Below are 26,671 nucleotides of genomic sequence, written 5' to 3'. Positions count from 1 at the left end.
GGCCCTAGAAAATAGGGATCGGCAAATATCACCATATAATGTTTAGGTAAAACCCACCCACTTGCATGCGTAACAGGGCTTGGTGACTGACGTTACAATTTATCAAAAGAAAACGACGACATTGGTTTAAATTATTTGTAAAGTTACAAGATATGTATTTAACCAATTATCTTTTACAAGTGATCGAAGAGTTATTTAAGCAAGTAGTATTTTGTCAATTCAAGTGACTAAGGAGTTGTTTACCAAGTGCTTATTGTTTTGGTGGTAAGTGTTTCATAAACAACCCCCAAAATAAACATCGTTGTGTAATCTCTATTCTACCTCCTCTTACCAAATGCAACTAGTTTTAATGTTTAAAAATACGACAATTTATGAGTATCTTATAATAACTAAATCCACAATGTATGTGACATAGTTGTTTGGGCATATAAAGTATGGTCTATTGTAATTTGTTATTTGAATATCACTATTTATATCAAAATCAAGTCAAATCAAATCATACATTAAAAATATAAAAAATAAGTCTTAATATAGATGTTATGAGAAGAAAACTAATAGATTTAGCAAAATATACATGGGTTCATCATTTAGCCTACAGCCAGCGTATAGAAGCCTAAAAAAAAGAGTGTTGAATTTGTTTTGGAATGAGAAGGTAAAACTTTCAATGGTCTAAATGAACAAGTTTTTGGTTGCATGGTAGACTGTGACAATTTAGGAAAGCCAAGGGCCGAAAGAGGACATCAAGTTTCAATTGCCGGGACCGGGAGTGGGTCGGAGGATTAATGTTGGTGGTGTTCCCCACAAACTCAGTCCAGTCCCTAATCTTCGACTTTTACATCGATTCTACACAAGGAAATGGCGATCAGCCTCAAATCATGGGCTTGTTTGCAAGGAAAACCAATCGAAACCCTACCTCCTCTCCTCTGTCCCCCTTTTTGGTGTTCTTCTCGTCCTCCTTCTCATTGCCATCTTCCTCTTTGAGGTATCTATCTATCTTCACAAATTCTTCAAATGGATTCGGATTTCCATTTGAAATTTTCACAAGATTTTTTTTACCAACTTTCTGAAGTTCAAAATCTTGGTGAAAAGATGTGTTTTATGATGTATGGATTGTAATTTTGAAGTTTAGTTCATTGTGGCATTTTGTCGAACAGGTTGACAACTTGGCTACGCAGACCAAAACCATCGTTGGTTACAACTTGAAACCAACGCCTTGGCATGAATTTCCTACCAAGAAATTCAACAATGAAACCAAGATTGCTCGAGCTTCCAAGATCATTCAATGCTCTTATCTTTCTTGTAGGAGGTCTACCAATAACCGGACTCCCTTCACTAATCAAACCAAAAATTGTCCTACTTTTTTTCAGATGGATTCATCATGATCTGCAGCCATGGTCTACATTCTACAACCCGCATTTTGTATGCTGACTTGATGGAAGTCAAGAAGTTTGCTTCCTTTCGGGTTGTGATCATCGGTGGGAAATTGTATTTGGAGTATTATTACGATTGCGTGCAGGGTCGAGCCATGTTTATGATATGGGGACTTTTGCAGCTTCTTAAGAGGCACCCTGGGAGAATCCCAGATGTGGATTTCATGTTTGATTGCATGGACAAGCCTCTTATTCAAAAAGATGCATCAACTAAACCGATGCCTATTTTCCGGTATTGCCCCACGCCTGATCACTACGACATCCCATTTCCCGACTGGTCTTTTTGGGGTTGGTAAGAATCTTGAATTCTTACATGTTTATCGGTAACCAATATGCATATGTGAGCATCTACAGAGGTTATAAATTCATGATCTTTTGACAAGTTTCTAGACATTCTTTGGTTAAGCGCTTACATTCTCAAACTTGTCAGAAGGTCATTGGTTTAAAAGAATAACATGACAGAAGGTCATGGATTTAAAAGTAAAACATTACAGCATGCAATTTAAGGATCCCACATCTACAATTGTAATCAAAGTTACCTCTTTTTACATTGTAATTGCAAGAATGGACTGTGTCCATTCCTTTAGTGGAAAGATAATACACTTTCAGAAACAAGCTTCCAGTACAACATAATTGATTTTATAGGATGTTTAGAATGTCGAAGCGTCATAATAAAATATTTTATATAACTTAAGTTTACAAGACGACACTATAAAGGGTCTTATCTAAAAGTATTACAATAGGTTGTCTGATGCTTTCGGGCGGTTTAACAAGTTTTTTTGGAATGTTTTTAGAATAATGCGTCGTATTCGCTATCTTATAGGAGACTTTTGAGAAATGTCCTATAAAACCATCTTTTTATAGAACGCTTGTGTTTATATGACACTTTTTCAAATAATGTTGTATAAAAATAGCTAATACGACACTTTATTTCAAAAGCCCTACAAAACTTGTTGAAATGTCTAAAAACATCCTATAAACCTATTGTAACAATTTTAGATAGAAGGTTTTTTGGTTTGGTCTTGTAAAGTCCTATAAAGTCTTTTATTAGGACACTTAGATATTTTAGGCGTCCTATTAAGCCAATTTTGATGTAGTGTTCACTGTCCTTCGAACGAGTTGATCATGGCTCTTTTCACCATCAAGTAGGGTGATTGTGTGGAATCCGTCTGAATGTTTCTTTGAAAGAGCTTAAAGAGATTGAAGGTTCCTACATATATACAGATTTGATGATTCGTATCTAGCCGGTGTAAGACTCCACCATCCCCTCTTAACCGAAGTTAGATAGGAATTCACATCGAGCGTGAGAGCCAATTGAATCAAAAGATTTATGTTTGCACTCTAGTACGCCGGCCCCCTAGGTGGTGGTGCTAGACCCTTGCTTTGAAATAATGTTAGCATATGTGGAATACTTTTTTAAATCTCTCTAAAAGAACCCTTAGGTGTCTCTCTCTCTCTCTCTCTATATATATATACGCAATGGTCAAACCTTCATCTTCCTTGACACGTGTCGAGGCGTAAGGTTGTTTAAGTAGAGTACTGGCCATTCTAACTTCTCTGAAGTTTCCACTAACCACTATTGCAATGAACATGTTTTAACACGTCAGAGATTAACATAGCACCTTGGCAAGAAGAGTTTCAAAGCATTAAGCAAGGTTCACAACAGCAAAGATGGAAAAAGAAGCATCCATATGCGTATTGGAAAGGAAACCCAGATGTCATTTCCCCAACTAGAGAAGCTTTGCTCATGTGTAATGACACAAAACACTGGGGAGCGCTAATCATGCGTCAGGTACAGTTTTCCTTAGACGATTAACAAGAATCATCGATTGACACCATGCTTTATGTTCCCATTTTCGAAATTGTATTGCAGAATTGGACACAGGAACAATTGGATGGGTTTAAGCAATCCAAACTATCAAACCAGTGCAATCATCGGTAAGTTAGAATATGGGAGTGATTTAGCATATAGTTCTTAGTTTTTTCACTCCTTTTTCCATCATCTGCTTTGCAAGTTCATAGTTTCTGAAAACCTTGAAAGCTAATCATTATCTATATTCACATGATCGTAAGTTCCTTATGCTAAGAAGTCTTTATGCATCCCTTAGGATTTTCTACTTGTGGAAGTTTCAAACTTAATAGTTGGTTGAGGGTTTTTATGAAAACAATGTCTATACCCTCATAAAAGGTCTTCATGCATCTTAACCCCTAGACTCGACCTTTGCGTAGGATTTACTAGGTTTGTTTTTAGTTGGTGAAAAGTGTATTAGTTAGGCTTTAGCATTAGGTGGTTTTATGTTTGATGTGGTTGATTTGTCTTTCTTCTATATGCAGGTATAAAATCTATGCCGAGGGATATGCTTGGTCCGTAAGCTTAAAATATATCCTGTCATGTGGTTGCGTTCCTCTTATAATCAACCCAAAATATGATGATTTCTTCAGCCGGGCACTCTTTCCGAAGAAAGACTACTTACCCATCTCCCCTGATAACATATGTCCATCCATTAAAACTGCAGTTGTGTGGGGAAATGCACATCCAGCCAAGGTGAAGTTTCATATTTCTGGTTCATGCTTACTATTTCTAGTGTTCCTATCTTCTTTCATTTGTCTTTATGGGTGCTTTTGGCATCTAGACAGGCAGGACAAAACAGGACAAAACAAGTGTTCAGCACTTGCTAAGACAGAACTTGACATTACAGAATAGATACAATGACCAATTTACCTATAATGAGCTGTTTATATTTTATATATTTTGATTAATTTATTAAATTATTAATAAAAATAAATATTTTTATAACAAAATATATCATTACAAAGTTTTCGTGAAGACGATTAAAATGACACCAAAATAAAAAGTTTATGTAGTTTCCAATTTTTATTTAATACAGTTTCTATATTATTTTATTGTTACTAATATTTTATAAATTACATAAATTAACCAAAATATGGAAACCGTATAAAAATAATATTTTGAGGATAGTACGTGAAAGTATAAAAAACGTCAAATACAATAAATAAAATTAAAAGAATCAATAAAAGGTAAAGAGGGATGCACATTTGATGTTTTTGAAGATAATTAGCTTTTATTTTGAGGTTATATTGGTAAAATATAGGTTTGTTCCATGAGGTGGGGGTGGAACACGCCTGTTCCATTTTGTTCCATCCTGTTCCACATAAACATAGAAGTCCTGTCAAACATGGAACAATGATCCCTGTTCTGTTTTGTCCTATCTAGTGTACCAAACACACCCTACAAGAACAATATCACTACTCCTTGGGTAGAGGTAACTTTTGCATACATCCTACCCCCTAACCCTAGGGATTTACTGGATTTGTTTGGTTTGGTTTGGTTTTTATCGTTTCACTTGGGTCATTTTTGTTTCGTCTTTTGCGCTAATAACAGGCGGAAGCAATAGGGAAATCAGTGCAGGATTTCACGGAGAGGTTGAACATTGATAGAATATATGATTACATGTATCACCTGATAGTCGAGTATGCGAAGCTGCTAGATTTTAAACCAACTCGTCCTTTGTCTGCATTAGAAGAGTGTGCCGAATCTCTGTATTGTTTTGCAGACGGACACCAAACCCGGTTCTTAGCAAGATCAGCAACCTTGCCATCACAATCCTCTCCCTGCAACCTCCCTCAACAGGCAAATAGACAGGTCGACAAATTCATAGAGGAGAAAAGCAAATTTATAAATTCTACCCAACTTTTGATGCAACTAATATCTTTACAGACTAATTTGTGATTCTAAGGGTTATGTACTTGTATGTACTATGTAGTCACTGTTTCATGACTAAATGCATTTTCTGTTCAAACTATCAACTTACTAGTTTTGAACAATTGAATTGATTGGAACCAGTTTTCTGCTTCTCGGTCTGAAAGAACACTAAACTCCATACATAAACACAAATACAAGATCAAAATGCAACGTAGTTTGACTCCGTTCCTATTTATTGTAACAAATAATTTTTTTTTCCTCAATCAATGTAACCAAGTTTCAAATCTCCTATTTCTTACCCATTTTGACCGATAACCTTTGATTTTGTAACACGTGATAACATGGATGCAAGTTTTCATCCACTTCATTGTCATAAACGGGTATCCACGTAATCAAATGTTACAAGATCAGTAGGTTACTGGTCAAAACAGGTGCAAAATAGAAAATTTTGAAACTTTGTTGCATCAACCAAGAAATGAAGCCCTGTCAATACAAGAAACCAAACTAAACTAAGTTGCATTTTGATGCATTTTCCCTTGAATACAACTTTGCATAGTAAAATAGGGGAAAGAAAAATAGTTCTAACAAATAAAGTGATTGTTCAAAATGGAGCCTTATCAAAATCACTAAACAAAAAGATTACCTGCAACAGTTGTGACACCCAAACAATGGCTATCATACAAAGGCATATGCTAGTTGGTGCATCTAGAACAGAAATTAAAGTAAACACAAAAACCTTCAATGTGTCTCTAGGTTTATTTCATTTAGGAGGTGGAGTGATGCTGCAATGATCCTGCAATGTAGATCAACATTATATCGAGCAGATGCATTGTTTATCTCAAATGGAGCAATGAAGTATGGAATAATTTGGTAATCAGGACTATTGAAATGGAAGATGAATCGATCTTGGTGGACACAACTTACATGTTCAAGAAGCATCAGTATCAACAAAATTGTGACCATAAGTTTCATATTCATAATCCTTATCAAGATCCTGCATTGTCCTGCCATAAACGAAGTGCTTTGTTCCCATAGTTGTGAAAGGCATTAGCCCAAAGGCCCGAGCTGTCTTTATCTCTCTAGCAACCTTCCTCTGGGCTTTGGCACTGATTTTGGTCTACATGATAACAAAGAAAACATAAGAAATCAAATAGCAACGCCAAAATGCAATTAAGATTTATTTGGTCGACAGAAGAATATTATGTATACCTTGCTCCTCTTGATGATTACTCCAGCCTCGGTTATGAAGTTAGCAAGAAACCTCACATTCTGCATCAAGAAAACACATAACTTAAGTGAAGCCCAAATGAAACTTGAAAGCTAGATCATAGGGATTAGGGGAAGAGGCCAAATGTCAAATGAAACTTGAAAGTTAGATTGTGAATCTATAAGGTAGTGTTTGGCGAGAAGACACGACAGGACTGCATTTGGCACGACTAGAACATGGCTGGACTAATAGTGTCTTCTGTTTGATAAGCTAGAGAGGGCAGAACAAAACTTTTAAAATGATCAGATTTCCCCTAAAATTTTGTTTAACTTTTTTTATTCATATAATAGTTATAAGTTATACAAATTAACCAATTACATAAATAATTTTATGTATAAAATTTAGAGTGAATTACATTTTTCTTGTCTCGCTTTTATAAAATATTTGAATCTAATATTTATATTATATATTTTATCGTGTATATATAATGCACCGAGACATAGGGTCCAATGTCTCGTTGACGCAGGAGAAGTCATGATTGAGATAGGCTTTCATCCGTCAGGCATCATCTCCTTCCTCGCTCATTGACGCCACTGCAAAGCCACCACATCCTCCTTCCAAGATCAAAAAGCAAAAACCACCCTCTTCATCTTCTAAAGTTCTAAGCCCACACAAAGCTTGAAGATCAAAAACCAATACCACCATTTTCATCTTCATCTTCTCCGTTGAAGCATCACCCAGAAGATGTTTAGAAAGATGGCAGTGATGGAGGTTCCGAGATATGGTGGTGAGGGAGGTTTTGAGGGATGGCGATGATAGTGGTTTAGAGAGATGCAGGGATGTTGGTGCCCGAGGTTTTGAGAGGTGATAATGGAGGTAAAACTTTTATTTTGTTATGATTAGGTCAGTAAGATGGTCATTTCTTGCTTTCGTTCAAGGTTAAAAATCTCTACGTTTGTCCCATGAAATGAGTTTTTGTCCCACCTTGTTTTTGTTCCACCTTGTTTTTGTTCCATGTCATGTCAAAGATGGGACTATCAGTATGTGCACCAAATGCACCCTAAACGAGCATTCTGTCATGTGTACAGAGCAGATGCAGAATAGGTAGAAATGTCCTCAAGTTGTATATCTATACCAGCTGCAAAGTTGCTCACCCTAAAATCAGCTTTTTGAAGAACTTCCTCTGTTGTTACTTCAAACTCTGGTCTTCTAGATGGTTTACGAACGCCTGGTTTTGTAAGATCAAGATCCTGCATAAACCAACATTTGTGCAAGAGCATTGAGGTACAAATTTTAGAAAATGATTGCAAAACAAGATATTTGGCATACAGCTAACCACCACAGACAATTGAGTGGAGAATATTTAGAGGATTTGATGAGGGAAAAGTAACTAAATTAAAGATAGTTAGATGCAAGTAACCATCAGTGGAATTTGTATTTGGTATTATAACTTGCTGTACATTTATCCTTTTGTTCTAAGAAAGTGCAAAGGAACCTTTAACAGATTCCATTTTGAATATAATTATGAAGTGAACACATGAGGAACGAGATTAAACCACACGACACACAGAATTACAACATCACTAATACAAAGTAAATGCATCCAAATTACAGCACAACAGTAGTGGGGAAATGAGACAACCTATAGTTATTACTGTGCATGCACTGTAATTGTTGGTTCATCAAATATTACGTTAGAAAGAGAATAATAGAGACTAATACATCTACTTGACGTGGACTACATAATATCTGTTGCACTCATTTTCAACTACCTAAAATGCAATTTCTCCTTTTAAATAAATCTATTGGAGTTCCTAAAGTCTGCTCATCCTCATCTTTTTTTTCTTTTTCTTTTTTTTCTTTTTTGTAGTGGAGCATACAAACGCAATTGAGCAAAAGAAAGAGTGATGGAGAGCCTAAAATAGTTGATAGATAGTTATGATTCGTAGTTCATACCTTAGCATCATAAGTATTACCAGACCAAAATGTTACATCTGATCTGAACTTATAATCATCTTTGTTTACTTCATCCACATCATACTCAAAGTAACTAGCAGCATCCTTTAATTTCCCATCCATGCCATCACTCAAAGTTGTGAAACTCTCATCTAGACCATCCACAGATCCTGGTCTCCAAGAACCAAACAACCTAGAATTAATTGCAGATCTGTCAAGAGCCTTCTTCTGCTGATCCAACTTCTGAAAGAAGGACCTTGAAGTCAGGCTGCTGTCTCGAATATCACCAAAAATGCTTCTATCAAACTCCTCCAAGGTCTCTGATGAGTTTGTATTTGCATCGGTTTCAATAACTGTGCAGAAACAAAAACCATGTATTGATCGATGTTGCAATATGTATGTACAAAATTACCATGCATAAGAGACATGACAGTCAGACCTGGTTGACTCTTACGAGTTGTGTTCCCTGCATCTGCTTGTAATTAATGTATTTATTTACTTCTACTTGTAAAAACTTCTTTGGATGGAGCTTCCAAGATTGTTGGTTAGGTTTTGATTTATCTTTAATGTTATAGCACAATCTGTGAGATCTTCTCAGCCAATCAGACTTTGTAGTTTTTCATGGTTGGAGTAAGAGTGCCTGGTCTCGGTTCTTCTTAAGTGGATTGGTATGTTAGTATTTTATCCTCAAGTTGGCTTGCTTTGCCTTGTTTTACCTTCTTTCTCACATATGTCCTTACTGTTGTTACTGTTTGTTGTCCTTTATAGTAATTTTTTCTATGTCATGCTCTATAGAATCGTTTCAAAATCATCGTTTTTCAAAAAAGAAAACCTTTTTGACAAATCTTCTGAGCCTCTCTTGCCTCTCCATCACTTCTTGAACAAGTGGGGGGTCTTCATAGAAACAGCTTCGCTATCCCTTGGGTTGAAAAAAAGGATGTGTACATCATACCATCCCAAACCCTACTTTAACAGGGTTATACCAGGTATGTTTGTTTTGGTTTATCCCTAGCATCTTGTGTTAGTTGTATTATCTAGTGAAGACTAGTTGGCATCCTTTCCCAAGTTAGGGTGGATAAGGAAAGGAAACGAGCTTTTTTCAGGTTAAAAGATATGGATTGTATCAACACAAGATACATATTTACATATTTTGTGAGGTAACCGAGCATCATGATTCATGATTACATCTTAGATTGTTAATCAAGGGTCGTTTCAAGAATATCAACAATGTCGTCTTCACATGGTCGATTCAATTAATAGTAGTTGCATATTACAGTAACTCAATCAAGGAAGGAGCCTTCTCTCAAGCATATTAAAGCATTGTAATTATGTAATCTCAAATTCTCAATTTGGGATATCTAATCCATGTCTATACAATTTCACTGTTTACCAAAAAATCCAAACATCATGATATCTTCCTGTTAGATGACAGTTTGCGTCTTTCACTTGTATCGTTAGATACAGTTTGCACTCACGGAGTTCTTAGTTAATGTGCATAGGGATTAAGAATAATCGCATTCCAAAGACAATACTGCATATGTGAAGTACAAGTAGCAGATGGATACAAACTGGATGAAGGGTAAGACAACCGCATAGCTGTTGTGGCATTACCCTTTAGATTGGCTGGTAGCCACAGTAGTGTGCCTCAGAAAGTCATTGGGTGGAATAAAATTTGGAAAAACAAGATAAGCTGAATGTTAACCAAGGGTTAGTAGATCATGATTTCAAACAGTGAGTTTTAAGACTAGAACAATAGGATGCTTAACCATCTTGGAAGCAAAAAATTAAATTGTCAACAGTACATCTAGACATGTAGTTGGTCTTTGGTTTCCAGTTTAGAAGCTGAAAAGAAGTGGAATTGGCTTTTCTTAGGAAAATAGTTCTGTAGAGCATTGATGAATCTCAAAAAGAGATGACGGACGTTACAGAAAGCAACAGATACAGAAGCAAAAGAAGCACAAGGGGTATAAGTACTGTTGGGTACTTAGGTTTGTGTTCAAGCAAGTAAATAAGTTTAATCTGCTATCAAAATTAATATTAATTTAGACATCCATATAGCTTAATTTATACTTGTGGATGGTTAGGAACATATCTGAGTCTTGATGTAGAACTAGACCATCATGATGCATGAGGGTTCCCAGTCAACTTGATCACCCGAAAGGGGAAGATGTTAAAATATATCAAAATTCATTTTACAGGATACAACATAATGCAATAGAAAAAACCACCACCACCACCCAAGTACCTGAAGCACTACTTGTAGCCAAGGTTCTGGTGATTGAAAACCCCTGGCAACTAGGTGAAATGCCAACTGCAAGAGACCGTAAAACACCTTGAACAAGTTTCATCTCTCCTACGAATACCAACCATACATGTTAGTTATAAGAGGTATATCTTCTAAACCTATAATTAACAACAAAGTAAGATCAGAGAGGTAGGATGTATTGATGAAGTAAAAGATACAATCCCTTAACCAAGGGGTGTACTCCATTTTAGCTATAAATAGAATTTAGAATGAGTTTTTCGTTCAGCATTTTATCAAACACTTGGTATGCAACAAACATGACAAGCATATCAATAATCCATACGGCGTGTTTAGCCTAGTCTGCACATATGATTTAAAAAGAAGAAAAAAAAAATGGGTTCAAAACCCCAACATTCATGGATTGAGGAAAACATCAAACAACTTTGAATCAAGCATACATAAACATAACAAGGAAGAAGAAGAAGATGACCCTAAGGCTTAAACTAATCAAATCCATTAGTAAACACTACATCCAAGAGATCTACAGAGAAGAAAGAGTGAGAGTTACCTGCTTTTGGAGATGGCGGAAGCTTAGCTGAGATGGAAAACGAAGAAGGAAAAAGAATCGGCGACAGAATTCTTTCCGAGCAAAAAACGGGTTCTAATTTCTATGTGTAGTGGGTTGGGCCGTCTTTTCTGAATAACCCAACAAAGCCCAATCTTAAGAGTTATTTGGTTCGGTAAATAAAAATGAAAATGAAAATGAAAATGAAAAATTTTAGTTTCAATAATTCATATTTTTTGTTATTTAAATATTATAAATTATTTTTTGTCCATTTAGACATCAAATTCTCCTTTACGTGCCATATAAGTAGGAGCTGGTACGGAAGTTTGAACTTTTGTGTTAAGTTTAAAAATAAGTTAGTTTATGGTCTTAGACTTGTGGGGCAATAAATCCATTATATTATTTAAAATGAAATGCGTTTTAGGGAGTGTGTTATCTCCAACAGCTGCTCTATAATAACGAAAAATCAACTTTTTATTCTCTATAATACTTCAACAACTTACTTATCTCATTCTCTAAAATAGAGAATCGCGAAGAAAACTCCAAATATAGAGAATTCTTTAAAAATCCAAAGAGAAAAGAATTAGTTTTTTATTCATCTCGTCAATAAGGATTGAATTAATATCATTTTATATATATTTCAAAAAAAATGTATTTGTGATCATAAAATTATAAAATATTTAAATAATATAATTAATGATAAAATCTCTAAAAATAGAGAATATGTTGGAGTTGATAATAATTCATTTTAGAGATTTTGACTTTTAATTCTCTATTTTAGAGAAATTATGAAAAAGTTACTGAAGATATTTTAATGGGTTTATGTTCCGCTACGATAAATCATAGTCCAGTAACCTAAGGAAAGAAGAGGTGAAATTTTATTTTCAATCCAATTAATTATTACTTGATAATCAAATACCCTCTTACAGAATTACATAGTTTTATAAAAAAAAGTTGTATATATATAATAATAAATTATAAGTTTGAATTTTAAAAGATTTTAAGAATACAAATAATAATTTATAACATCCATGATCGAAAATTGTTGGTTAAAGTTTTTTTTATGAAATATGTCAGATATGGTATCAAATAAAAAAGTACTTGTTTTATGGATATATTTTCTTTAATTAAAAAGTAATTATAATGAAGAAAATAAGGTAAATATATGGGAGTTCATCCTCTGGATAAAAGTAGACGTGCATAAGGCTCGGGATTTTCGAGTCTAGACATGAGCCTTTTAAGTCCATTTTTTAAGCAAAAAAAATTCGGGGTTTTTAGGTTTGACCGAGCTTTTGGGTTGAAAGAGAATGCAGTTAGGCTTTTCAGCGTGGTTTTTTTTCGGGTTGTGTTTTAATTGGGCCATAGAAAAAAGTTGATTTCATCGGGCTCTAAGGTCTGATATGGGCATAGCCGCATAGGCTCAAGAGTGCTAGGTCTAGTTGTTTTTGGGTCTGACTTGAGCTTTTATGTGCATTTCTAGTTACTAGAAGGGTATTCGTGCTATACATCAAGACACATCGATTTCAATGTTTCGTTTTATTCTTTATCTATGTCGATATAATAGGTTTTATGTGATTTTGAATAAGCGATAATGTTTTCATTTATGAATAAAATATAAATTTAAAAATATCATAAAAATTTGAAAAAAAAATATATCAATATTAGTATCAAATTAAGTATTTAAAAGTTATTGTTTTGTGTAATTTCTTTAATTCAAATTTTTTTATTATAATTTAATTTAATGTAACAAGGTAATTTAATTTAGGTTTAATAATATAATTTTTTTAAATAGATAATCATTAAGTATTCTGTTAGAACTCAATGATTATCCTAATTATATTTAAGATTTTTTATATTTAAAATGAGATGTTTATCCTGTATTTGATTATGTTTATCTACAGTTAGTTCCACGAATTCAAACATAGAGCTTTAATAAGTTGTACTTATGTACAATTTATTTGTAATCTTGAATTTTAAGTAATATGCATTAATAAATAGTACTTCATGCATAAAAAATAGTTTTTAAGAGTTTTTGTCAAATGTGTTATAATATAGTATAGATAAGTTAGTTTTAAAAAGTTGCACATATGTTATAATAACATTCTAAACATAAATTCTACAACATTTGAATTAATAAACGATACTTAATGTTCAATAACTTGTTTAAGAGTTCTTGCAGTACTTTCTAGTATAGCAACGATATACATATATGAAAGCCCCTTTGTGTAAACAATTGTAAATGGATTGCATGAATCGGTTGGAGAGAATAATACTTGATAAAAAAGCAAACATCCGTCCAATAAACAAATTTCAATTTTCAAAAAATGTATCAATTCAGTAAGTTTCCATTTTGAGAAACTTCCTATTTCGAAAAAAAACTATTTATTTACGGAACTTTATCAATCAAGAAATATTAACTTCTGAAGCAATATAGTTGCTAAAAAGCACTTGGCTAAAAAAAGAAAATCTACTCAGCATCCACATCTTGAACCATTATGTGTTCACTTTTTTTTATTTGATTGTTGGGCATATTTGTCAAGTCTCGGTGTCACATCCCATATCTTAGAGTTTGTCACGATTTACAACCATACTTGTATCGTTGAATAACATCGTAAATAAGCTTATAAATATTGGAACAAAATATTTAGACATAAAGCTTGTTTAGACTTAACGTCTAACGGATACTCCGTTGTACATCAATAATATTTCTACACCATAACATACTCAACAAAAACATAACACGATTGATCTTATAATAGATCTCGACTAGACCTGCTCTTTCCCCTTGTCATTACCAACATTGTCATATATTGAGATATATGTCATTGGTCAATTAATAAACTCAGTAAGTTCATTAGTTCTTTGTGGGCGAGTTCCAAAACATGTAGCAAAATATGGAAATTAAGAATAAGCATGATAAGGCCATACAGCTTCATGTGAAATTTCAAAATGTAATGAGACAATCTATGTTCGTTCAGCCTCTCTTGACACTCTAGGACAATTTGTATTATGTACATACCCATCCTGCCTTTGTTGGAAGGGTGAGCTGGAGTATAGCATCGACTATAGTTTTACTATTTCTCCTTTATATATGTTGGAGTCTCGTTTGATCTAAAAGCTCTTTTAGAGAGTAATCTAGGATTTCCACATATTATCACACTATTTGCATACGTGACACCAAGGAAGGTTGAAGACGACCTTCTTTGTAAATTTACCTGTGAGCTCCTGAAATTTAGTCTTGTTTCCAAGTTAGCGAGCAACAATGACGTTAGCATGTGCGATGACAGAAGGACAACGATGACACAAGGAGGATAGAGAGGATGAGACGACACTCAAGAGGCCAGGTAGAATGATGACTAAACCAGAGGGGACGGCATGCAATAAAGGGGTGGGTGGGGGATATAAGTCGTCTGTCTCAAATTTGGTTATTTGTTAGATTGAAGATCAAATTAAATGACATAATTGGCAATTTATCATTTCTTGACATTATTTTGGGCATATTTTATGCAAATAAGTATAATATAAAATTAACAGTTGATTTTGATTTTCAATAGTAGTTTTTATGATTTTTTTGATAGATTGATAGGCTTTAAAAACACTATAATCAAACGAAATTAAATTGACAGTTCTATACGAAAAAAGTCATACATGATCACACATTTTAAAGGTTTTGAATGTGTTGTAAATTTGATTTCTGTTACTCGAAGTCGTAGTCGTTAAATATGTAATAATTAGCAAATTCAATACAAAATAGTCAGCTATTAAGAGACGAATAAATAGTTATTATAATAAACTTGATTTTTTAAAGAAAATATAAAATTACCTGATTAATCTTAAATTTAATTACTTTGTTGCAATAAACATCAATATTTACCAAATCCCATTTTTATTTTGGTTTTATGATATTTTAAGGTTGAAATAATTAATTTTTGAGAAACAAATAAAACACCCTTGTAACAAAATCAATTATTTTGAGTAAAAATAAAAATATATAATTATCTACAATTTTCAATTAATGTTTAAATAAAATTACATATAAAGACAAAAGTGCTGAAAAATCAACTAATCTTGGCGACTTACGATGAAGTCACTTGATATCTAATCGAGTTGCGAAATCTTCGAACTATATGTATTGGGTTAGGGTCATTTGAATTCAATCTAATTCGATGAACCTGATGCATTTCTATATAATAGATTTAATATGATTGCTAAGTTCATAACTTATATATATATATATATATATATATATATATATATGGAAACGGTCAAATGCAAACCACTCAATTTGTACAAACCGTGCAAACTTCATTCATATAATACTAAAGAGGGGAGGGGAGGGGAGGTTGTATTAAATGAAAGATTATTATGCAATAAAAAACCAAATCCGTAACAAATCACAAACTTCATGGACCAAATCCGTAACTTACTCTATAAAGTATATTAAATGAAAGAGACCACCTTCTTGTTTGGGAGTGGGTGTGGCCGGCTTTCAACTTTGTTTTCCAGTGTCTTTCTGCCCAACCACTCTATCTTGGCATTGCTAACACCACCCACACCCTCAGAAATTAAAAAAACACAGCCCCTTTTATAACCTTCCACGTCACCAGTACCTTGTATCTGATCCGTCGGTAACCCAGTGAAAGTCACAGGCAACTCAAGGGAAAAAAATACTCCACGTCCACGTCAGAAGATGTGGGGCCCAGTAACAAGAAAATGTATGACGCATGACGAGGATTCACATCTCTCCACCAGTCCGTCGTTGTATCAGGCGTCCCTTTTTTTTTCTTTTGAGAACACGTTTTTTTGTTAATTTTCTTCCATTTTCCTACTTTTCCTTTCCTTTCATTTCATCCACAATAAGTGATGGAAAATAATCCATTTTGAAAGCAAAAATGTTATCTGATAAGGTAAGTAAAAACATATCCAATACAATATTCTTATAAACAAAAAATATAGTTTCTTATAAGAACCAACATTATAGAGTTAAAAGAACTTTATCTTCTTTGAATTCTTGTATAAAAACATTAGTTCTTACCTTGAAGTTAGTGTGAAATGATATTTTGTTATTTTTTTAATATACTTTATTGACTTTTATGTCCTATATAACAATTAATATATATATATATATATATATATATATATATATACTTATCTAAGTTATATTATACACGAGACCCATGAAATGAGTTCTTTGAAAAATTTCCATTATGAATTAATTTGGTGCGCCTGAAATGACTTGATAATAAAAGGTACAAAAAATGGGTTCTTACATGAACCTCCATTATAAATGCTCTTAAGGGTGGTGTCTTTGGTGTCAATTTTGTACCGGACAAAACCAATGAATATGTGTATCAACCGTATCAATTAAATTGAAACTAATTAAATTAGTACTAATTACAATTTATTGATAGTATCGTGCTTAATATGCAAACTTAGATGGTACACGATATTAGAAGTTGGATACCACAGTACCGACTTATTTAAATATCTATTATTTATTTATTAAAAGAACATATACATTAAATTAATTAATTGTAAAACATAGTTATTGATTTTTAAGTTTTGTCTTACCTATTTTTTTTTTTTTTGATATTTGACTGTTTGTAATTTTATTTTATTTGCAATTATAAAACCTTTATACATGATATTTTATTACCTGCAAACTCAAAATATCACTCAAATTTTGAATGAAATGATAAATTTTCATATATGTAACTTGAAGTTGGTATAAAATCAATATCCAAGAGAAAATATAGGTACCATGTATAGTTGGTTGGTATACGATATAAATTTTTTATGTATCAATTATAATTAGTTGACACACGGTATTGGAAAAAAAAATCTGTTATCATACCTAGTTCACCCCTATATAATTATTTGTAACCAGAAACATTATAGATTTATTTTACCCTCATCTTTTATGATGGTAAATTAGCGGCCAATCATGCCTTCAATTGAACGTTTGGTTCAAAATGTAGTGTTACTATGATATTCTTTTATTTTTGATGGAATAAAAAGACGTGATAAAGTTATTTTGATTTTAAGAAACTATGTATGATTGTGATTAGCTGTAAAATCTAACATAATTTACCGGATTATTGGAGTTTTTGAAAAGAAATAAGATGAATGCAATTTGAACATCGACTAGCAGGGCTTATGACCACAAAAGAAAAACGAGCAAAACAAATATAAGGGTATATTTGTCAAAATTACATCTTTCCTTTCATTCCCCCCTTTTCGAGAATACAAAGAATTATTTCCTTTCCTTTCTCTCTTTTTCAAGAACACAAATAAGAGTTTTATTTTCCTCTCCATCCGTATTTAATAATTAACATTGACGTGTGACCCCGTTGGTTCACAATCTGTTAAAGAAAACAAGTTGTATAACATAAACATTCAAAATAAGTGGCTCGATGGTTTGTCTTTTCAACCGAGTAAACCAAAAAGTTGTTCAATTATTCATTTGTTGACTGTAAAGATTGAAGTTTCTTTCTTTGGTTGTTTTCATCATTAATTTCTTATAATGCAATTTGAGATTTTTGTCGCTGTTGTTATTATCTTGTACGCATTTAGTTGTTAAAAGGGTTATTTATATATGTAAGTATAGCCGTTTGTTATCTTGCGTGTTTTTTATTGTTACGTATCACTGATGATTCAACCCCTATTTAATGAGCGAGCCTTCCAACTGTAAACTTTATTGTGGAACCTACAATTACAACTTGTAATGAGATTAGTCTGAACGAAGTATGAGATAAATGAAAAATCGTTGTGAGAATAGAAGTTAAGATGAAAAGTGTAAGAAGAGATTTGTACCATTGATCCGATGTATCTTATTAGTATTGATCTAGTGTTCCTCTTTAATTAGAATTGATCGAATGATGAAGATCTCTTCTTATCATTTTCATTATAACTTTCATTATCACCGGAATCCAGCCCGTTTGAGATAACCCATTTCCGGAAAGAAAAAAAAAACTTTATCGAGTCGATAAACACTTCCATTTAATAAAAGTTATATAAAGATTTTTACATGAAATAATGTTTCAAATACACACACATACAAGGTTGGATTCCAGTGAAAATAAAAGTTATTGTGAGAAAGGTAAGAAGTGATCTCTACCCTTGGATCAATCCTGATTGAAAATCAACACTAATGTGTTCAATTCCCGTGATAAGCACTATTAATTGGTGGGGGTGAGATTAAAAGTGATTGATAATACAGATCCGTTTTTACGTTTCTCACCTTAACTTCTATTTGCGGGCTTGGGTGAGACCTGGGTCGAACTTAACCTATTTTTTTGTTCAACGAGTCTAACATGGTAAAACCAAGCCCGTTTTTACGGGCTTGAAAACTTATCCATACCCCCCTATAAACGGACCGGGCTTACACCTACGCGTTAATGGACTTAAAAATCTTGTTATATTTTTATGAAAACAAAACTTATATAAAATAACAAGTTATGTAAAATAATTCAAAATACATAACAGTTTTTCCAACTTAAAATTTGGCGTAAATACATAACAATATACATGCTTTAGAAAGGAATTTCGCTAAATATACAATTATTAATGAATAAAATGACTAAATGAGATAATAAGGAATTGATCAATTGAGGTACTTATATTTTCAAATTTAAGATTTTAAAAAATGTTATTATCATGAGTCATAATTAAGTAGAAATTGATAAGTATTAAGAGTTCTCAATTTTATCTATAAATTTTAATTATAAAAGTTATTTTTTTTTCCATTGTCCATTTCCACCCATTAATTTTGACAAGTCAGTCCAGCCTCGCTCATTTATTCGAAAATGGTATATAAGTCTACTTTTCTAGCAAGACGGACATGACGGATCTAACGGGTACATATACACTCATGTAAATATACATATGTCTACATCTACGAATGAGATTCGATTGGAAGAAAGGTGTAATGGCATGACAAGGATCCCATATTACGTCCAAATGGCCGTCTATCATCATCATTTTAAGCATATTAACGTTTTTGTTTTTCCTGTTAAAATAATTTATTTAATTATCGGGTAAGATTTTAGTCCACCAGAAGACATCATATGCAATAATTTACCCGGTAAGCGCTTACTATAGTAAGAGTCGTCGTCTTCACTTGCCGGGTAAGACTCATGGTTAATATCTCAGCTTGATATTTACCGGGTAAGATTCTTGATCTTTACCATATTCATCCGGTGAGTTAATGTCACTTAGTAAATGCTTACCCGGATAAACATTTGATAAACGACCCTTAAAAGACAAAGTCGAAGCCAGACACACAATCGATGTTTGTGACACGACCATCCTCCTAGTTACTTAAATCAACAACCTAATAAACCGACTCTAAAAACAAACGTTCTTAACCCTAAATCAATTATACTGAATGGGTAACATGTATTTTGAAGATCATCAAAGGAATCATTCGCCCATCGGGAACGCACATGCAATGCCAGATGCGACTAGTAACTGTTAATAGAAAAGGGAATTAAAGACTAAAACAAAAAACACTGGTGTGGTAAAATCAATTGATATTTTGATTTTTTTTAAATGTATTATTTTAATAGTGGTACATGCAATGAACGGGTCCAGTAACATGAAAAACCAATTATTTGTGGTACGGGGTTGGATTGAATAGGCTCATAAACATTTTCTTTTATTTGAGTTGTTTAAATAATTTATGTGAGATAAGTTAGTCTCAATTATATATTATTATTAACAGTTTCGTACTTTCGATGAATTGAATAGATAAATATCACTATTTATTAGATTTTTACAGTTTACTAGTATTTTACTTTATTTTAAAAAATTAAATCACTATATTAACATTCGTTTTTTAATCTCATTTACTATATTAATATTATTAACGTCACTTACTTTTTTAGAGTGAACTACAAATTTGATTTTTGTGGTTTGTTAAAATAACAATTTTCATTTTCACAGTTTCGAAATTACAACATGATCATCATGATTTATAGATAAGTCCAGATTATATCTCTCTTTTTAACAACTGTTAAAAATATCTATTAAATTAGAGGCATTTTTATTTTTTTATTGATCTTTTGTCTTAGATCTGATCATAACTAAAATCATAAAATCGATTTTAATTGAAATAAAGACAAAAAGTTTGATAAGATACGCAAGTATCCTTATTAATAACAAATTTTTATACCACTAAAAAGAAAGACGAAATTAAATATTTCCCCATAAATACAGATTAAACGCATAAACGTGACCGAGAATTTCATCCAGCCGGTGGCCGGTGAAAGATGCATCGACACGTGTCATGAGAAAAACAAAGAGCCGGTTGACGAATAAAACTTTGATTCTAGAATTTTCCAATTATGTGGGCCCAGGCTAAATATACCAACCCTTTCCAAATTTGAATCTCCATTTCATTTGCATTTGCATTTGCAATACAGTTTCATTTGGGAGGGAAATAAGATGGAAAATCATGAAGAAAGACGCTTTTGAGTTCGTCTTTTATGACTCCAACAACCGGGAGAAATCATCTTCAGTTTAAGCCTTTTCACTCAAGAAATCAAGGTGTGTTGTCTGTTGATTTGTTGTAAACTGTTTGTGAATTTGATTATTTAATGTGTTGATTTCAGTTCCTATGGAGTATATCAAATAGACTGAATTTGATTGGTTTGTAATCGGTAGAGGTTAATTTCAGTTCTCAATCGTTTATGTAGATATGTTATTTGTGCTTAGGGTTCTTTTGATTGAGAATTTGTGGTTTTTTATGATGCTGCGATTGTTTGTTCTAATTTTACTGTGTTATTTTGTAGGAAGAGAGCAGTTGATTCGCGAAGCGGTCTTAAGGGAAGAATATGTGTACCAGCGATTTGGTTGTCGGCCTTAGTAACGGTCAGAAGCTTAGTAATATTTCAATTTTGCTTGAATTATCGGCTGCTGATGATTTGGAAGGATTTAGGTTAGTGGTTGACGAAGAAGGTTATGATGTTGATGATTCTGGTTTGTGGTACGGTAGATCCATAGGTTCGAAGAAGATGAGCCTTGAGGAGAGGACACCGCTTATGATTGCTTCCATGTTTGCTAGCAAACAGGTTTTGAAGTTCATTCTTGGATTGAATCGTGTTGATGTTAACAAAGCCTGTGGTTCCGATAGGGCAACTGCTTTGCATATGGCTGTTTCCGGTGGCTCTAGTTCATCGATTGAGGTGGTCAAGCTTTTGATTGATGCTTCTGCTGATACCAGTTGCCTCGATGTTAATGGGAATCGACCTATTGACTTAATTCCTTTGGTGTTTGGTTCTTCTTTCAATTCAAAGAGGAAATTCTTGGAGCTTATGCTAAATGGTTACGCTCATGGTGAAGAATTATGTTTGTTAAATGTACTGACCGATGATCATATTCATATCCATGGCGATGAACGGAAGGACGTCCCCAACTTGATTTCATCACGAGAAGGGACTGAGAAGAAAGAGTATCCAGTCGACCTCTCTCTGCCGGACATGAAAAACGGGATATACAACACAGATGAGTTCAGAATGTATACTTTCAAGATCAAGCCATGCTCGAGAGCTTATTCTCACGATTGGACCGAATGCCCGTTTGTTCATCCGGGTGAGAATGCTAGAAGGCGAGACCCACAGAAGTATCATTACAGTTGTGTCCCTTGCCCCGAGTTTCGGAAAGGTTCTTGCCGCCATGGAGATGCTTGTGAATATGCTCATGGGATTTTCGAGTGTTGGCTTCATCCGGCACAATATCGAACACGTTTGTGCAAAGATGAGGTTGGCTGTAGCAGAAAAGTTTGCTTCTTTGCTCACAAAACCGAAGAGCTTCGCCCACTGCACCCTTCCACTGGGTCTGCAGTACTTTCTCCCCGACCGATGTCCCTTAAATTGTCAGATATGTCATCGATAAGTCCTTTCTCTCTTGGTTCTCCGTCCATTATGATACCTCCTAGTTCCACACCGCCAATAACTCCCGGAGCTTCATCTCCTGGAGGTGGGCCTCTGTGGTTGAATCAGCCATCCCCAACCCTAAAGGTTCTCGGTAGCAGGTTTAAGACTACCCCAAATAGCCAGGATTTGGATTTTGAGGCTGAAATGATTAGGGTTGACCGATATCGTCAACAACAACTGATGGATGAATTTGCAGGTCTATCTCCACCATCTAGCTGGAACAATAATGGTTTTCTTGGTGATCGATCAGAAGATTATAACATATCTACTGGATCAAACCACAAAAGCCTCGAGCTTTTATCTTCTGCAGATCATACAATCTTGTCTCAACTGCAGGGGGTTTCACTGGAATCAAGAATTGCTCAACTACACCAGAACATGAACTACTCTGGACTTCCATCCTCACCACTGCGGATGTCCTCACCATCATCCTTGAGACCCAATCAGATCATGCATTCAAGATCCGCTGCATTTGCAAAGCGGAGCCAGAGTTTCATTGACCGTGGAACAGTCAACCGTCAGTCTGGCTTTCCGTCACCCGTGTTATCTTCTATGGCGCCTTCCATGCATTCAGATTGGGGGTCTCCTGATGGAAAGTTGAACTGGGGTATCCAGAAAGATGAGCTCAACAAGTTGAGGAAATCCGCTTCTTTTGGGGTTCGTAGATCACCCGATTCGTTGTTAATACCCAACAATCAAGAACCCGATTCACATGTGAATAATGTTACATTTGATGAAGAACAATTTCCACCATGGGTGGAGCAGCTATACATGGAGCAGGAGCAGCTGGTTGCTTGAAAAGTGTTTACTTTCTATAACCCTTCTTTAACATGATTTATGGTTCTTATTCTGTGAACTTGACTTCTATATGTGGAGATATCATATTCACAGATGAAGATACACAACACAAATAGTTGATTTGTTTGGAGAGATTTCAGAAGGCCGAAACCATCCATCTGATCATCTCATCATCATCATCATCATCATCATCATCATCATCATCATATTCTTTAAGTTTTCGTTTTCATTTTCTTCATGTATTCCGTATTATTATTGTCATTGGTTTCATATTTCACTAAATAAGTTACACGGGTAACCTATAGAGACTTGACCTCGTAATTTCTTTAAGTTCTCTCTTTGATGTTATTAATTGTGTATACGTTGATCTTGTTACAACTTTCATGATCAATATAAAGTTGCCCATTTTGATTTCTTTTACTTGTTTGTTATGTAAGTATATGTATATTTTCTATGGGGCCGTTTTTGCGTAAGAATCTTGGCTGAATATTCGTTAAAGCTTATGCTGTTTTCGCCTCAATGTTGGTTTCATATGATTGAAAGTAGGGGTCGAATCCAGGAAAGAAGGCCTTTTGGGGATGCATTGAGAATACAATGTGACATCTCCGTCTCATTACTTCTCTTTCACAAATTTAATAATTCGAATAAACTTACAAACTCAACACCAACACGAGAAAATGAATGAGAAAGTCTGTTTGAAACAACCCGAAATCCTAGGACCTAATCCAAAATCACCTACTCGATTGACAAGCATAGCTTTTATAGCTACTTTATCTGTTTGAAGTCGTGTAAACAATAAATGAATTAACAAATATGAAGCAAGACCTACTCCCTCCCMTCCCAGGATTAATTGAAGAGAGTTACCTTCGGTCACAACAGTGGCATAAAAAAGTTTTCATGTGGAGCTGTAGTGTTGTTTCATATGTGAAACATTCAAAACCGTTTTTTGTTTCATACACAACAATATTGAACCTTTCACACATAAAACATTGTATAAAACAGGATTTTTATGTGTTGTGAAATAATACATGAAAAACTTAGTTGTACGTTTGTATTATTTATTGGGCTTGTAAAGGATTATATATCTATTTACTCTCTTCAATAAAATGACGATGTATGTTGAGGAAGGAGTTGATTGTATTCTGGAACATGTTATAAAGATCCACATGATAGTTTTTGTAGTTCGGAGGTGATGACATGAGTATAAACCAAATCAAACTATTCTATATCTAAGGTGGGATGGTGTAGGATGTATACAGATTTAATCTTTATTTTAAGTATGAGTGTGTAAAAAGTCAACCTGTCCATTTAGAACTGACGGACTGTAATTGGATCGGATCAGATTTAAATTTTCAACATTCAATTTGGATTTGTTGGTTCTTGGATGGCAGTCCAGAACCAACCAAAACCGACCGAATTGAAAAACATCCAATTAATCATCAAATATCCATCCAATTATTTGTTTTCAATTTGCTTAAATTAGAATATGTTTTGTGTTGGTTTTTGAACTTTTAGCCTCATTTGTGTTGGTTTTAACACATATTAAAAATGATTAATCACTTTGTTTCATTGTTGGAAAATTGTACCGAATTTACACACTGGATGATTCAATCTAATCATCCACCGGATGTTGAATGGATCTGATCGATCCAATGAATGTCTAATAAGAATATCCAAATGAATGGAATCGAACCGATCCGATCCAATCATTCATTAGATTGGATGAATTGGATTAGATCGGTTGTCCAATATTAATCGGATTGGATCGGTCAGCAAAATCCAAAATTCAATGGATAGGCTCGGACCCCCTCAGAGATGAGCATGCCTAATCCTATCTAGTGGAACGGCTTCTCTTTTGCTACATTATTAACAACTCAATAAATTAAGTTGATAAACTGTGTAACAGTAATCACTTTACAAGGATTTTCGTATTTTTCAACAACAATAATTATTAAAAAAGTCAAATAATAAAATAACATTTAATACAAGAATATTTTAACAAGTGAGAGCCTTCCATAAAAATGGTGCAACGAGTGAGTAGGGTTGGTTTAAGGATGACATGTGTATGGATTTGATTAAACAAGAAATCAAGAATGTAACTACTAATACTTTGGTGATTCTATTTCTACCATGTGGCTTTGGTTTTATCAGTTTTGTAACACACATCTTACAATCTCTATACATTAATATTTTATCATAGCTAAGCTCATTATAAAAATAAAATAAGCCTATACAAGGGTATTTATTATCCATGTATTAAAAGAATAGGATTTTTATTTGTGATTTTTTCATATCCATTTCTATTTATGGTTTCTCACTATCTCTTTATTTTATTTTACAGGTATTTAAACAACTCAATTTTGAAACCTGCCTGTATAACTTTGGGGGGTTTATTCCAAGAATTGTTGGTGGGTGGATGAATGAATAAGTTGTCGTTTTCTTAGTTTTAATAGTTTTGACTATTGGAGGAAAAGAACCGGAAACGAAGATATATGATTTTTGTTGTTGCAAATTATTGTTACCATATTCTTGTGTTGCAAACTAGTCTTAGTTTTAAACGTTGATGCTTTATTGTTTGATTTCATATTATTGTTATCATATTCTTGTGTTGGGTTGGGGGTAGTGTCATCCTTGACATTGGCCCTGCTTCGGGTTTGCAAATAAACCCCTATTACCTGCCAAAGCGATGGGTAAAATTCATTTTTACAAGAAACCATGGAGAGAGCGTTATATGTCCACACAAACATTCATAATCTGTTCTTGAACGTTGTCATAATTTGTTCGAAAAAAACACAAGCCTTAAAAGATATATAAACCGTAACCGTAACTGTAACTGTAACTGTAAAACGGAAAATAAAATTTGGTATAATAAAAACAGTCTAAAAGATGTATACCAACTCAAGAAGCAATTGATCAAAAATTTGCAACTCAAACTCAACATCTTCAACCTCTTCCAACACCCCATTTGATGTCTCAACCACAAGTTTCTTCTTCTTTGATCCATCATACTTCCAACTCTCAACATCCTCTGGCAGTTTCTTCCTCCAATTCCAGTTCCAATTTCTTTTACCTACACATGTAAAAGAATTTTTGATACAGTGATGGAGAAAAACTAAATGGAAATTTAAGAATGTCACGTTTTGTTCTTTCTGGAAATCAACAAAATCAGTAACATAATCTGTGATCGAGTTCTTGGGAGTCTTACCTTTACGACCTGCTTCGAAACCAACCACAAAGAATTCCCCATTTTCGATCTCTAGAACCATCGGAGTTTGACTTCGGGTGATCGAATTCCGGCGATCTTCTTGATTACGATCCAATCGAATCCTTTGTGGGATTGAATCCAATCCCATTAGCTTTGCGACAACCCCAGGATTAGTAATAGTGGTGGCACAAGAAAGCTCTGTAGGTTTCTTGATGCGACGGTGTGTTGAATGACCACGAAAGCACGGCAGGCGGTGGCGGCGGGGGGTGGCGGATTTGAGACGGGATAATTGGGTTTGAGATTGAAAGAATTTCATGGTGGGTTTTGGATGAAGATTTGAAACATGGATTGGCGTGGTGGGTATTTGAGATGAAAAGGGATTGACCACAAAAGATGAAAACAGAAAAAGAGGGTGTGGCGGGATGCCATTTGAATGTTGAGGGAAAACGTTTTAAAAAATTAAATATTTATGGTGCCTTATTTTCTAATCTATATATATATATTAAAGGAAGAACCAAGAGTATTGAGGTGGCATCATGAGAATTGAGTATTGAGGTGTTGGTGAATATATATATTAAAGGAAGAACCAAGAGTATTGAGGTGGCAT

At 33.9% G+C, this 26,671-nt stretch overlaps 3 protein-coding genes and 1 pseudogene across 5 annotated transcripts; 2 read left to right on the top strand and 2 right to left on the bottom strand.

Moving 5' to 3' along the window:
* The first annotated feature begins 875 nt into the window (after positions 1–875).
* Positions 876–5,288, top strand: LOC112518079 (annotated as a pseudogene).
* A 374-nt stretch (positions 5,289–5,662) lies between these two features.
* Positions 5,663–11,221, bottom strand: LOC112518080. Its single transcript, XM_025125648.1, has 7 exons — positions 11,131–11,221; positions 10,563–10,670; positions 8,318–8,670; positions 7,516–7,611; positions 6,364–6,423; positions 6,079–6,271; positions 5,663–5,947 (listed from the first exon to the last, which is right to left on the bottom strand). Exons 2-6 carry the CDS (start codon positions 10,663–10,665, stop codon positions 6,083–6,085), a joined length of 801 nt encoding a protein of 266 aa, XP_024981416.1. The 5' UTR covers positions 10,666–10,670; positions 11,131–11,221; the 3' UTR covers positions 5,663–5,947; positions 6,079–6,082.
* Positions 11,222–20,567: 9,346 nt separating this feature from the next.
* LOC112518245 (zinc finger CCCH domain-containing protein 66) lies at positions 20,568–23,279 on the top strand. Of its 3 annotated transcripts, none has more exons than XM_025125878.1 (3): positions 20,568–20,673; positions 20,919–21,064; positions 21,260–23,279. In XM_025125878.1, exons 2-3 carry the CDS (start codon positions 20,961–20,963, stop codon positions 22,857–22,859), a joined length of 1,704 nt encoding a protein of 567 aa, XP_024981646.1. In that variant the 5' UTR covers positions 20,568–20,673; positions 20,919–20,960; the 3' UTR covers positions 22,860–23,279. The 3 variants fall into 3 exon arrangements, with proteins under 3 accessions (XP_024981646.1, XP_024981645.1, XP_024981644.1); XM_025125877.1 differs by having other exon boundaries at positions 20,919–21,181; XM_025125876.1 differs by having other exon boundaries at positions 20,919–23,279.
* A 2,336-nt stretch (positions 23,280–25,615) lies between these two features.
* On the bottom strand, positions 25,616–26,380 carry LOC112517880. Its single transcript, XM_025125250.1, has 2 exons — positions 26,065–26,380; positions 25,616–25,929 (listed from the first exon to the last, which is right to left on the bottom strand). The coding sequence occupies exons 1-2, from the start codon at positions 26,378–26,380 to the stop codon at positions 25,739–25,741; spliced, it is 507 nt and encodes a 168-aa protein (XP_024981018.1). The 3' UTR covers positions 25,616–25,738.
* Between the last annotated feature and the right edge of the window lie 291 nt (positions 26,381–26,671).

This window comes from Cynara cardunculus, assembly GCF_001531365.2.
Source record: "Cynara cardunculus var. scolymus isolate 2C chromosome LG 9, CcrdV1, whole genome shotgun sequence".
NCBI classification, from domain to species: Eukaryota; Viridiplantae; Streptophyta; class Magnoliopsida; order Asterales; family Asteraceae; genus Cynara; species Cynara cardunculus.
The sequence above is the reverse complement of the archived record's forward strand: the minus strand, read 5'-3'. Positions and strand labels throughout refer to the sequence as shown.